Below are 12,470 nucleotides of genomic sequence, written 5' to 3'. Positions count from 1 at the left end.
AACACAGTTGGAAACACATCATACTGCCCGTTTACAGGTAATAAAAAAGCAACAACATCGTGTCATCCAGGCTCGATCTCGCATATTTTCTCCAACAACTGATTCATCTCCAGCAGATCTCTAAACTCCAGTAATCAGGTTCAGCCACACTTTAAAGCTGCTTAAAGTTCTCCCAGCGTGGCGGGCAAAAACAGGAAGTTAATACCAACTGCACATCTGCCGTACGGAGATTACACCGAGCTGGTCCGACGCGCCAGCAGCTTCCACCCAACTCAAAGGGGGCACAGAAACCAGATCCTCTTCTAGAGGATCCAGACTGTTGTCAGCATCCTGTTCCAAACCCTGAGGAAGAGGAGGACAACCCTACCAATGAAGAGGATGGGGAAGGTGATGAAGAGCAGGAAGACGTGAGGAACCAGGTTGAGGGCGTCCACGAAGCAGCCATTGTTGAGCACGCCATCGTTGATGCCGTATGCACTGGGAACCTTGTCGCCACAAAACGACAACGGCATGCCAGCAGCCATTGGTTCCTCCCAGACCCGGAGTCAGACTGGCAGAAACAGAAATCCGTCAGGTCAGCGTTTTACTGCCATGGAGTGTCACAACACCGGCATGAGACTCGGCCGTGTGAAGCCGCAGAGCTATTTTAGGACAGTGTAAATCAGGGGTCTGCTGAAGAAACGTTCTGATTCAACACACCTGAGTTAAATGATGAGGTCATCAGCAGGACCAAGGATGTTCGCTCAGGTGTGTTGGACCAGGAAGTCGTCTGGAACTAAAGAACCTGCTGTTAGTAGATGATAAAACACAAACTGGATCGTTTTACTGTAGCAAAGGGTTTGAAGACGAGCCAAAGATGACGGCGGCCATTTTTAATCTACATTTATAAAATATATAAAAATATCAGTGTTACTGGACGGATGGATGGATGGATGGATGGATGGATGGATGGATGGATGGATGATATTATTGTTTTGGGTTTTTCTCTAACAAACATAATTTGTCAGTATTTTTTAAGTTGGAACTTCTTCCTGTTTTCTTCATCTAAATGATTTTATTTATAAATAATCAGATCAGTGAAAAGTTACATTTTCTCTAAACCAATAAGCAACAAGATACTAATCTAATTTATTTAAACTATTTTAAAACATTCACATAAAATTGTCACTTTTAAGTCAAATTTTCTGCTTTGTTTCCATCTTTATTCTTATTCACTTGCCAAGTTTAATAAAGCGAATTATTTTTAAATTAATAAAACTTGACAATAGTTAGATAAACTAAATGGAACTTTAACATCTTGGGTTTTTATCAGAACAACTTTAATTTCCAGCCTAATTTACCAGAACAAACAGTTCGACGCGTCAATAACCAAACCAACTAAATAATTCACAAAGCTAACGGACATTTAGCTCAACAGAGTTGCTAAAATTAAGATAATTTATTAAACCTTCGATAAGAAAAGTGTCTTACCTGGAAATCAATGGATTATCCTGACTGGCACCGTTTCATTCCGGCTGAAATGTAATTTTAAAACGACAGCAGACAGAGAAAAGAAGAAGAAACAAAATACAGTGAGAGTTGGAAAGTTAACAGAGGGGATTATTTTTAGCCCTGGAAGTCAAGAGCGAGATCAGCTGCTCCAACTCAATGCGCTGCCGACGGCGTCAAGGTAGGACGCCCACAAGACACAACTTCCGGCTACGACCTTCAGAATAAAAGCGTTAACTCTTCCTTTAAAGAGGCGTAAAACATTAAAAAACGTTTTGTGGATAAACACAGAGTTTTGATGGTTAAACAATTAGCCAACAAGGAGCTGCTAGGTTTTAGCCAAACATGTTTGGAAGAAAATGCTAGCATAGCTTTGCTAACTAATGTGTTTTTTTTTTTTTTTTTTTTACATTTAAACATTAAACTTTGAACTTGTACCAGTTCAGAGACATCAATGGTTTTCAGTCATTGGGAAAATCTATAATTTTGTGTTTCTGAATTGAAAATCTAATGGCTGACTGTGATAAAAAGAAAAGCTAATAGCTAAAATTTGCTTTTCCACTGTCCTTCAAATTCAGGTATGTCCGGTTGCCTATAGCAACAGGCACTAATCACCAGCTGGTAAAAATGGAGCTCAACATTATGCTGAGTTTATTTTTAATACTTACTTGATCATTTTTATAAACTAAATAGTGAATTGATAAAATAAAATAATCCATAATTCTAGTAAAGCTACAATTAAAACATCTCTTGTTGCTGCATTGCTAATTAGCTCATTTTATGGCTAAGGGACTAAAGCTAACTGACATTATTTATCTGTAGTATATCAGTCATGTTCACAACAGATGGAAGTAGGATGTAATTAGTATTTATGTTTACATACTTCTACTGCTTTTGCTATGGCAGCCATGTTGGATTTTGAGGGTCAGGTTGCTAAGAGATCTCTCCAACTTACAACTCTGAAATATTAGCAAGTCCACACTTAAATGCTGTTTTGCATTTCAGTTAATTTATAAATCATTAAATCAGTTTCACACATTATCAAACATCCATTGGTTGCTTTATTGGATAAAGAGAGAAACAGGTGGATGAACAAATGAATAAAATTAAGAAATAACAGATATATTCCCTTCAATTCATTGTAAAATATTCAAAAATACTGTGAAACAATAATGTCACAACTGTAAATCTAACTGCATTGCAAATACATCTCTGCTTTGAGTTGTTGCTTTATTTTGAAGGCAAGAATTGATTCATTTCCGGTAACAGTCCGTGTAATTTCTGCTAACTGATATAAGCTGCCTTATATCAGATTTCCAAACTTGTACCAGTTTGGCGGTGAGAAGAGAGTTTATAATAGTCTTCCTCAAGGGTCCTGACACAAGGGCCAACAAATAAAGTTTATAAAAATAACTATTTGCATGGCTGATCATTCCTGAACTTTTTATTTATTTTACTTTTTAAAAAATACAATAAATAAATTCTATCAACCTTCAGTCAAAAAATGCGATGCACTTTCTGGACAGGTTTTTGAAGAAGTATAGATGTTTAGGATTTTCTAATCAACATAATAATGTGAAACGCGAGCAGCAGGATCCCACGCTTGCTGCGGGATGTGGGGAGGAGAAGGACCTTGGATGCGGTCAGCGGGGTGAAGTCATGCAAGCTGCACGTTTCAGAGCTGCGACAAGAAGCGCAACCCTGCCACACAAATATGAAAATAAAAGATCCGAGCGTCACAAAAAGATTCATCCAGCAGCGTCCTGCTACGTGACTCGTTACCAAAATAGCTTTTAAATATGAATAATTAAGCATTTTACTTAAAAACAGAACAATATGTGTTGGTTAAATTTGGATTTGGGTTGAATTGAACATCTAGTAAGAAACGTTAGCTATAAATAACCTAAATTAGAATTTTCAAGTCTTAAGCTTCGTAGATGAGAGTAAATTAGTATTAAAATCTGCAAAAATACATCAGATCAGCGCTTTCAATGGAAGCCGAATTTAACTCCTACCTGCAAATATTTTAAACATTTAATTAAGTTCGTAGTCAAGCCGCAGTTTTTTTTACCGAGATTTAATTTAAAATAAAAATAGAGTGATTCTTAAATGAAGTCTGGTGTCATTCACGTCCAGAGAACGTTCTCTCTGAATGGAAGACGTCGCGTGTCAGCCTACCGAGAGGAGGATGAGGATGCTGCTGCTGATGATGATGATGCTGCTGCCTCAGTGACACCGAGACGAATCCCGACCTCAACACCGACCCGGCGCAGGATTTCGGGTCAAAGCGTCCCGTCCTCCCGGATCTTTATGTCCCGTTTGCGGTTTCTTAAAAAATAAATGCGGTTTATGTTGAAGGTGCGGCGACAGGAAATGCCTACATGTTGAAATTCCTCTTCAGTTATGGCGGAGGACGCGCACACTCCCGCAGTTTGAGGATTTCAGCGATTATATTATTCGTAGCTGATGAAAAATGGGTCAAACTGAAGTAAACCGAGCCCAGCGGGCCGGTTTATTATAAAACTAACACAAAATAATGATCATTAAAAGGTTCTCACCAACATTTTCAGCCTTACAGAGAAGATCTCTGGCGGGAATTAAAGCACAACAAAGAAAAAAACACCTGCCCACCTGATCCAGGGGCGTAGCTAGACACAGGGCCACGCTGGGCCCCCTGACTGGAGTTTAAGTTCAGACTAATGTATTTATATGTTAATGTCAGGATTTATAATGGGTATAATAGCAGCATTCACCAATCTGATAGTTGAATAAAAAAATAATAGATAACAATAAATATCCTTCTTGTTGAGCTCAGATGTCTATTTATTCAAGAATTTAGCAGCAAAAATGGGTTTTGACTTGAAAGTAATAATTTTTTCAATATATATTTTTCAACTGAAATGAGATTAATTTTGATTAATTACAGCCCTAAACACAGTCCTAGAACCTGAGCTATGATTGTTTTGGATTTTTCATTATAGTTTATTTTCATTTTGTTGAGACTCTTTTGTCCAATTCAGTTAGTTTTTGTTGTTTTTATTAGTTATGGAAGTACTTTTAGTTTTTCTGTTCTTTGGTTAATTTTTAGGTGCAGAATAAAAAAAGTCAAAGTATTGTGATTCTGTTGGTAATGAATGATATCATTTTATTGTTTTATCAGTTATTGTTGAACAACAAACTGATTCTGATGTTTTTAGTGCCGTAAATCGCCGACAGCTGACGTAAACCGCTCGTGTGCTGGGGAAAAAATTACTTTACATCAGTTCAATAGGCTAATAAATAAAATTAATAAGCACAAATTATATCTATAAATATATAACTTAACAATATAAATATTTTGTGCGTTTTAGTTTTATAAATGCACAAATATAGTTACATTTATTTATATTTATTCTCCATTACTGTTTTCATTTCAGTTAACGAAAATGTTTCTCAATTTCAGTTTTTGTTATTTTGTTAGATTTAGTTCACTATAATAACCTTTATTAAAGATTTATTAACATCTTTAAAGGAAAAAAACAAAAACATGTTCCCTTTATTCGCCTCCAGGGTTTGTGACATTCAGTTTTCAGACCAACGTTTTGCTGCAGAAACATTCTGAATAAAGGTCAGCGGTTCTGGATGGAGAGCCTGGGACTCTGTTCGCTGCAGCCGGACCAGAGGAAGAGCAGAGGTGGGAGGATTCGTGTGTGTGTGTGTGTGTGTATGTGTGTGTGTGTGTGTGTGTGTGTGTGTGTGTGTGTGTGTGTGTGAGAGAGAGGAGATTCCCATCTGCAAGTGTTTCCCAGGAAACAGTGAAGGGAAGACGCTGACCTCCATCTTCTACATCCACACAATCATTTCCTGTAGGCTCTGACCCAAACTTTAAACCCGACGTTAAAGTCAAATGTTTTACAGGAAGACATGTCGCTTCAGGTCCTGACATCATCTCTCCACCAGAGAAGAAGAAAAACACAACAGTAGGAGAAACCAAACACCTTTAACCCTGACGTCAGTTTCACTGTGACCCAATAAAATGGAGAGTTTAATATCAAAACTTTTCTTTAGATGTTTTAAAGTTGGATCAACACTCCCTAAATGAGCTTATTGGTATTAAATTTGTGTTTATGTTTCCAGCATCATGTCATGTTGAGGTTCTAGCGTGAGAAACATCAGAGCTTGAGGCCGGTACAGGAAGTGACTGTTCTTTCTGCAGATAAAAGAACCACTTTAAATTACAAATTAATCATCTCTAGAGAGCAAAACCAAAACACCAAAAATAAAAAAGACTCAACTTCCCATAAATATTTAAGGATCCTAAATTCCTCCCGGCAGGAAAGTCTCCTAGGTTTGAACTTTATCAGTAGAAAAATACAAAAATGTTCATTTAATGGAAAAGAAAATGTGTTAGCCTTTCCTAGAATATTAATGTTGCTTCCTTTTCTAGTTCAGAAGTCGTTCTCAACGTTGCTTATAGAAAGAGCAAAGTCCATACAGCTGCACATTTTGGAATTTCAAAACTGAATTTGCTTAATGTGACAATTTCTAAAGCAAACTTTGTTTTTTGATAAAAGTTTTTAGGATATAATGATTATTTGGTTGTAACAAAATTGCTTTATTTTGCAAAACTGCAACAGAAACACTTGAGCAGAAAGAGACACGTCTATAGAACAATATTCTAGTAGAAGTAAAAGTGCAGGTTGGACAGATTTACTCAAGTAAAAAAGTGGAAATTTTGAACTTGAGGAAATCAAATTACTAAGTAATTTTCATCTTAAGAAAACAAAGTGACTTTTGATAAGTCTAAAATACTTTAAAAGTTCAAGTCATATCAAATACATTATTTTATTCTTTTGCTGTCAACATGCTTTGGTCCAGAAATAAAAAATACTGATAGTTTTTCTTCAAACCAAATCTGAATCAGGATAATTCAGATTATACTAAATTAATCGTTATTTGAGCCAAAACCGTGGAATTATTTAAAATAAGGATAAATGGGGAATGTCTTGAGTATCTGAACTTCTACTCTAGCAGAGAACGTGAGTACTTTTGACTTTGGATCTTAATGTTCCCACCACTGTGGTTCTGATCCGGAGGATCCTCACTGTGGGAAGAGCTGGGTCCAAACCGCTACAGACAAGCACCAAGAGGGCATCTTAATAAAACCGCATCAGATGATGCATTTAGAAAAATTCAACTTCAAACTCTTTTCGGAAACTTTTCAGCCCAAAAACATATTTTTTATTTACCATTTACTGGAGTGAAAAAATCTCCCGTTCTTCAAGTACCTCAGGTCAACACTAAAACTATATTTGTTAGTTTAAGTGAGCAGAACATGTACATTTAAGCAGCTACAAACAAATAATTGTATTTTATTTTGTCTGGTTGTCTGACTATAATCTATAATCGATTCTGGTCAAATTACAGTCAAATCCTTGCATGCAGAGTAAATCTGCTCAAATGATTGGTTTTAATTTCATATGACCGAGACAATGTCGCCCTCTTGTGGCCGAGGCAAAGAATAATAGAAACAGACCAAACTTAGGACTCAAACTGTTTATTGGTTTCTCCATTTTATAACATTAACATACAAATATCTGGAATAAATCTGATCGTTATTTATGGAAAATTGGAGAAAAAAATCAGTGTAGGAGGATCTAACACAGTTTTAGATAAATGTATTGATTCTGTGGGCCATTTTGTCAAAACAATCAATAAAACATCAATGATTAAATATTAAAGATTAGGAAATAAGCACAATTGAATTGATAAGCAATATATTGGATATCTAACAAAAGAAATTAAGTGGAATCAGTTTCTGTACATTTACATTTTCAAGCAATCAAGAAGACTGAATCCAGCTTTAAAAATACCAAACTGTTGTGCTGTGATGGTGCCGAGGTTGAGCACGACCCACATATCAACGGTCGACTCCCGGCCTGGCGACCTTTGCCCCTTGTCTTCCCCCTTCTCTCATTACCCACTTTATTGTCAATTCACTATCAAATAAAGGAAACTAGAGCCAATAAAACCTTTAAAAAACAAACTGATTTTTAACGGGTTTTTTTATTCTTATTTTGCATAAATAATATGCAGCAAGCAGACTCTTGTAAATAACAGAAATCACTTCAAATAAAACTTTCAAGTCATCATTGTTAGATTATTTAGTTCTGGATGAAACTGAATCTATGATGTCTCCTGGTTAACCTCAGGAAAAAAATCAGTTTCATTAATTTCAGGAAAGAAGATCAACAACAAAACAGAGTGATTGGCAGAAAGAACTCATGTTTGTTTGGCTGTCAAAATAAAAAGGCTCAGGATGGACATTTTTCAATTTGACGCAAACCAAAAGCGGCAGCATTTTAATAATATTAATAATCATAATATTCTTTATCATTCCATTGAAAAAAAACAAAACTACAGAGAAATCTTAGTAAAACCCATAAGAGTTCACTAAACCTGGGACTGAATGTCATTATTAGAGGATAATTGTGTTAACGATTCTTTATAAACCCAGTAAAGATTTACTTCCAGGTTGTAAAGCATCAGATCAGCCGTTTTACTGGTGGTGAAAACAAAGAAACATGCTTTTATGGCAATATTGGCCCAAAGTTTTTGTTTCTGATCCAAACCTTCTCAACAAAGCGACCGCAGCTTGTCTATGGCTGCGATGTCTCACCTGTGTGGGTTTTGGTGTGAGCTCTCAGTTCGGTGCTGCTGATGAATTTTCTCCCACACGTGTGGCAGTCGAACGGTTTCTCCCCGGTGTGCCTCCTCACGTGATCCTTCATCTGGTGCAGGCGGATGAATCTCTTCCCGCAGTGCTCGCAGGCGTGAGGTTTGTCGCCAGTGTGCGACATCGTGTGTCGGTTCAGCTTCGAGGCGTTGACGAACTTGTTGCCGCACAAGCGGCAGACGTACGGCCGCTCGCCCGAGTGCGCCCTCCGGTGGCACAGCAGGGTGTTGCTGTGTTTGAACTTCTCACCGCAGATTTTGCAGGAGTGCGGTTTCTCGTCCGTGTGGATGGTCATGTGCCTCCTGAAAGCCGACGGGTCGGCGACGCTTTTTCCGCAGACGTTGCAGAGGTACAGCTTCTTGTCGCCGTGGGTTCTCGTGTGGAGTTCAAGATGGTCGCTTCGTCTGAACGTTTTCCCGCACGTCTTGCAAGCGTGCTCCTTCGTCCCGGCGTGGGTCCTCATGTGGACTTCCAAAGACAGACGGAGCCGGAAGATTTGTCCACAGCTTTTGCAGGAAAGCGGCTTCCTGCCCGTGTGAGTCCTCATGTGGCGATCCAAACCGAGCTTCGTCAGAGCCTGGCCACAAATGTGGCAGAAACTGGCCTTCGCCCTGCAGAGGTTCTTCTTGCTGGAGGCGTCGGGTTTCAGAGACTCTGGAGCAGACTGACTCTCCACACGCTTCAGCTGCACCTGCTCTCCCAGTTTGCTGGTGCAGGGTTCTTCCTGGTCTTCCTCCTTAATGGCTGTTGCCTCTGGATAATCCTCCTCCTCCTCTTTTTTAATCTTCTCATCAGAAGTGGAACTCCTCTCCTCGTTAGAAAGCTGCTCATCAGGCACAAACTTCTCTTCTTCTTCTTTAACGTCACGTTGTTGCCGGAGGTCTAAAAACAAAAAAGGGACAAGAGATTTCAGTCATTCAAGTATCTTTAAAGATTACTGTGGACAGCGATGCTGTGGGCAGGAAGGATTTCCAGTAGCAGTCGGTCTTGCATTGGTTGTGGGGAGGCCTCTGACTGAAGACTGTTGCTGCATGACAGCCTCATGACCATCACGACACGCCAACAGCTCGACATCCAGGCGGCAGAGACGACATTCCACAGTAACGGGTCCTGGATCACATCATTAGCTGTTAGCATCTCTGCTAATCCGCCTCCTTTGCTTTTGCAGTTCCTCTTTAAGCAGGAGGGTTGTGATCAAATTGACTTGTTTTGAGCTTTGTATCATTTCTTGGATAAAACCAAAACAGTTCAGCCTCAAACAGAGGGAAAGTAGTTCCCACTGAGTGGAAAATGTTTGGGTGGCAGCAAAACATTATTGAAGAAGGTTAGCTAAAAGGTGAAGCTAATGATGGAAGGAAAGCTAATCTTGTAGCATAATCTGCATCAGCGTGCTGCTGTTCTTGTTTTGCTCATTCACCGTAGCTAGCGTTAGCGGCGCTGCTGAGGCCTTTTAGTGTCGAGCCGGTTTTTCAGACAGTTTTTATTCTGATGCTGTTTAGACATTAGTCTGACGTTTTCCTGAGGATGTCCTAAAACGCACACCGTACTGCTCAGCAACTCCCCAAGCAAGGCTGACATGTAAGGAGGGTTGTAGAGAAATATGAAGGAGAAGGTGAGCTCTTATGGAGCTCCTTTCTGCTTCTGAAGGAAACCAAACGTTTTCAAAGCCACGCGATTTGTCGATCACGATGAGAGGAATGAAAACAGTTAGAGCCTTGCAGGTAAACGAATCTGTTCCCATGTTTTGGAGCGGGAACTGATGATCTCAGCCCCGAAACCAACTCGATTCTGGTTCCAGTTCATCACCCGAGAACAGATCGGACATATTTTCCCTACCTGCTCTGTGCGCATCAAACTCGGACTTCATAACATCGATCATCTTCTGCTGAAGGCGGCTCTGCTCCTCACACCGAACCACGGTGTCTTCACACGCAGAAAGCACTTCCTCCCCGGCCGCCGCCAGCCGCTGCGTCAGAAACTCCCTGAAGCCGCGAAGAGCCGCCATTCCTGCTGCAAAAGACGCAAAACAAAACGCAAAGCGAAGCTAACTGTCTGCAGAGGAGCTAGCAGCAGCTAAAAACCAATGTTCGCGTTGTTTCTCTGTTGTTTGTGCTGCTTCCTCTTCTTCTGAATAGTGAGCCTCGTGGCGCACTACCGCCACCAACTGGCGAGGAGGGGTATTGTCTTTGTCAGGCCAATTACAGCGCTGCAAAACTAATGCCTGAAAAAGCTGATTGATTTGGTAATTGAATTGAAAAAAATAGAAAACAAGTTGATGTGTCGGTCAAAGTCACACGGACTGATATAATTCAATGTTTGTTTCTGATGGCTTTGATTATTCTGGCATAATAGAGACGGAAAATGACCAAAAATTAGGTATCAAAAATGAAGATAGCAAAGGGTTTTTACCAAATTCTTGTAAAAACGATATATTTTGATCCACAGAATGAACAGCTGTAAAACGGACAGTCACAAAGGGCGCCTGGTAAAGGTGACACATATTAAAAAGAAATCATTTATTGATCCCAAAGGAAAAGTAAATTTAGTCGTAACTCGTGTTATTCAAGGCTCTTAAAGATTTCTTTAGTAAATGTTGATGGTTGTGGGCAGGAAAGGCCTCCTGTAGCAGGAACTGTATTTTCATCAAAGCAGTTACATATTGGTTGATCTGACAGAGACTGGTATAGTTCAATGTTTATTTCTGTTCATTTAGATTATTCTGGCATAGCCAAAGTTTAGATATCCAAAATTAGAATAGCAAATATTGTTGTTGTTTTTTTTTTACTCTAGTAAAGTGACATATATTTATGTTAAGCATCACCTCCAGGCTCCACGGTCGTCCCCAGAACAGAAAAGCCTCATTTATTGACTTGTTGATCCGTTTTAACCGGCTGCTTCTGATGAACACCAAATACTGGAAACAAACAGAGAAGTAGCAGCAACAGTGAAGCATGGTGGTGGCAGCATCGTGCTGTGGAAATGCCTTTGAGTGGCGGCGGCAGCAGCAGCACGGCCTGGAAGGTTTCTGGAGGTAAAGGGACGTCGATGCAGAACAACTTCAGCAAATCCTGTAAAGAGACTGTTAGAGGAGATTTATTAAGACATCGACTCCCTCCAACCATCCAAGAGCTGCAGAAATACGTTCACAGACAAGCAGGTGGATAATCTGGAGAGGATCAAAACAACACAGAGGTCAAAGTTTGAGACACAAGAAAAACACATTCAACATATGGACGAATTTAGTCTAAGACACCAAATGATGCTGTCCGTATTTACGCTAAGAACAGCAGCCAAAGGGATGAAATGCAGCTGCATGTGAATGTAGAAGAAAAGTGACTAATCAAACATGAGCTTTAAAAAAAATCCCACTTAAGCAGAATAAAAGAAAAATGCACAAAGTTTTAGACATTAAACGGTGAAAGAAACGTGATAAAATCTCTGAATGTAAACAGCTGTGTGCAACAACAGTAAGAAAAGCAGAAAACTCTGGGAAAATCAATAAACATTCTGACATAAAAATCAACCATTTCCAAAAAATGTGGTTGAATTAGAGATGAAGTGTTTTGCTTCAGCGAGTGAAGGTGATGAATCAGATCACAGAGAAAAGCTGAGCAGTAAGATTGCTCAGTTGTTTTTATTTGGTGTCTAGGAAGAGCAGAGACTGATTGATTAGATGTGTGAGTCAGAAAGTGGCTTGAGTCCGCAGTCGGTCCTCCGTGTTGACCAAATGTGTGCAGGAAGAGAGGACTGCTCCGGAGAAATGAGCCCTGACCGGCTTACTCACCGACAGCGTCCGTGTGTTTACTGCCAGCAAAAACCTCCCCGGTACCGGTCCAACGAACGGCACTAGCGCAATATTTTCACCTGCGTTATGCTCCAACATGCCTCTGCTAACGGAAATGACACATTTCTAGTTTATGTGAAGCGATTTTATGTATTTTGGGAGACGAAATGTGTAGAAAACCCGGCGCTCGCTGCCGCAAATCGCAGCGTGTGCGACGGGTCTGAAGGGTCCTGGGAGGAAAAGAGGAAGTCCTGCGAACCAAACCAGAGGTCAGTGTTGAGACGGGAGGCTTTTCTTCCGGTTCTCGTAAGATTTACGTGCCGAGAGTCGAATTAGTTTGTGGTTTTGAGCGTAAAACGAAGCGGAGAAAACACAAGTGTGGCCATGTTTGCGGCGGCGGCGGAGCGCGCGGGCTGGGTTGTCTCTTCACGGTTCTCATGGATGTTATAAGCGCCGCCTGCCGCCCAGAGCCGGACACGTCGA

General features: G+C 40.0%; 2 protein-coding genes across 10 annotated transcripts in view; both read right to left on the bottom strand.

The window, feature by feature from the left end:
- The window catches only part of LOC102234902 (ATP-binding cassette sub-family C member 9-like), a 44,792-nt gene extending 40,701 nt beyond the window's left edge, over positions 1 to 4,091 (bottom strand). For 3 of the 7 annotated variants that reach the window (XR_002754251.1, XR_002754252.1, XM_023349996.1), the window contains exons 1-3: positions 1,471 to 1,648; positions 700 to 775; positions 368 to 550 (exon numbers count right to left, since the gene is read on the bottom strand). Coding sequence is in view for 1 of the 7 variants with exons in the window: in XM_023349996.1 (XP_023205764.1) it covers positions 368 to 524 (157 nt within the window). In the remaining 6 variants the exon portion in view is untranslated. The other 4 variants (XR_002754248.1, XR_002754249.1, XR_002754250.1 and 1 more) reach the window with 4 other exon arrangements.
- A 3,423-nt stretch (positions 4,092 to 7,514) lies between these two features.
- LOC102230485 (gastrula zinc finger protein XlCGF17.1-like) lies at positions 7,515 to 12,470 on the bottom strand. Of its 3 annotated transcripts, none has more exons than XM_023349907.1 (4): positions 11,988 to 12,470; positions 11,025 to 11,282; positions 10,040 to 10,213; positions 7,515 to 9,085 (listed from the first exon to the last, which is right to left on the bottom strand). In XM_023349907.1, exons 3-4 carry the CDS (start codon positions 10,206 to 10,208, stop codon positions 8,127 to 8,129), a joined length of 1,128 nt encoding a protein of 375 aa, XP_023205675.1. In that variant the 5' UTR covers positions 10,209 to 10,213; positions 11,025 to 11,282; positions 11,988 to 12,470; the 3' UTR covers positions 7,515 to 8,126. The 3 variants fall into 3 exon arrangements, with proteins under 3 accessions (XP_023205675.1, XP_023205676.1, XP_023205674.1); XM_023349908.1 differs by having other exon boundaries at positions 11,025 to 11,117; XM_023349906.1 differs by having other exon boundaries at positions 10,040 to 10,210; positions 11,025 to 12,470.

The sequence above is a fragment of the Xiphophorus maculatus genome, chromosome 17 (assembly GCF_002775205.1).
Source record: "Xiphophorus maculatus strain JP 163 A chromosome 17, X_maculatus-5.0-male, whole genome shotgun sequence".
Classification (NCBI taxonomy): domain Eukaryota; kingdom Metazoa; phylum Chordata; class Actinopteri; order Cyprinodontiformes; family Poeciliidae; genus Xiphophorus; species Xiphophorus maculatus.
This window is presented reverse-complemented; position numbering and strand designations above follow the sequence as displayed.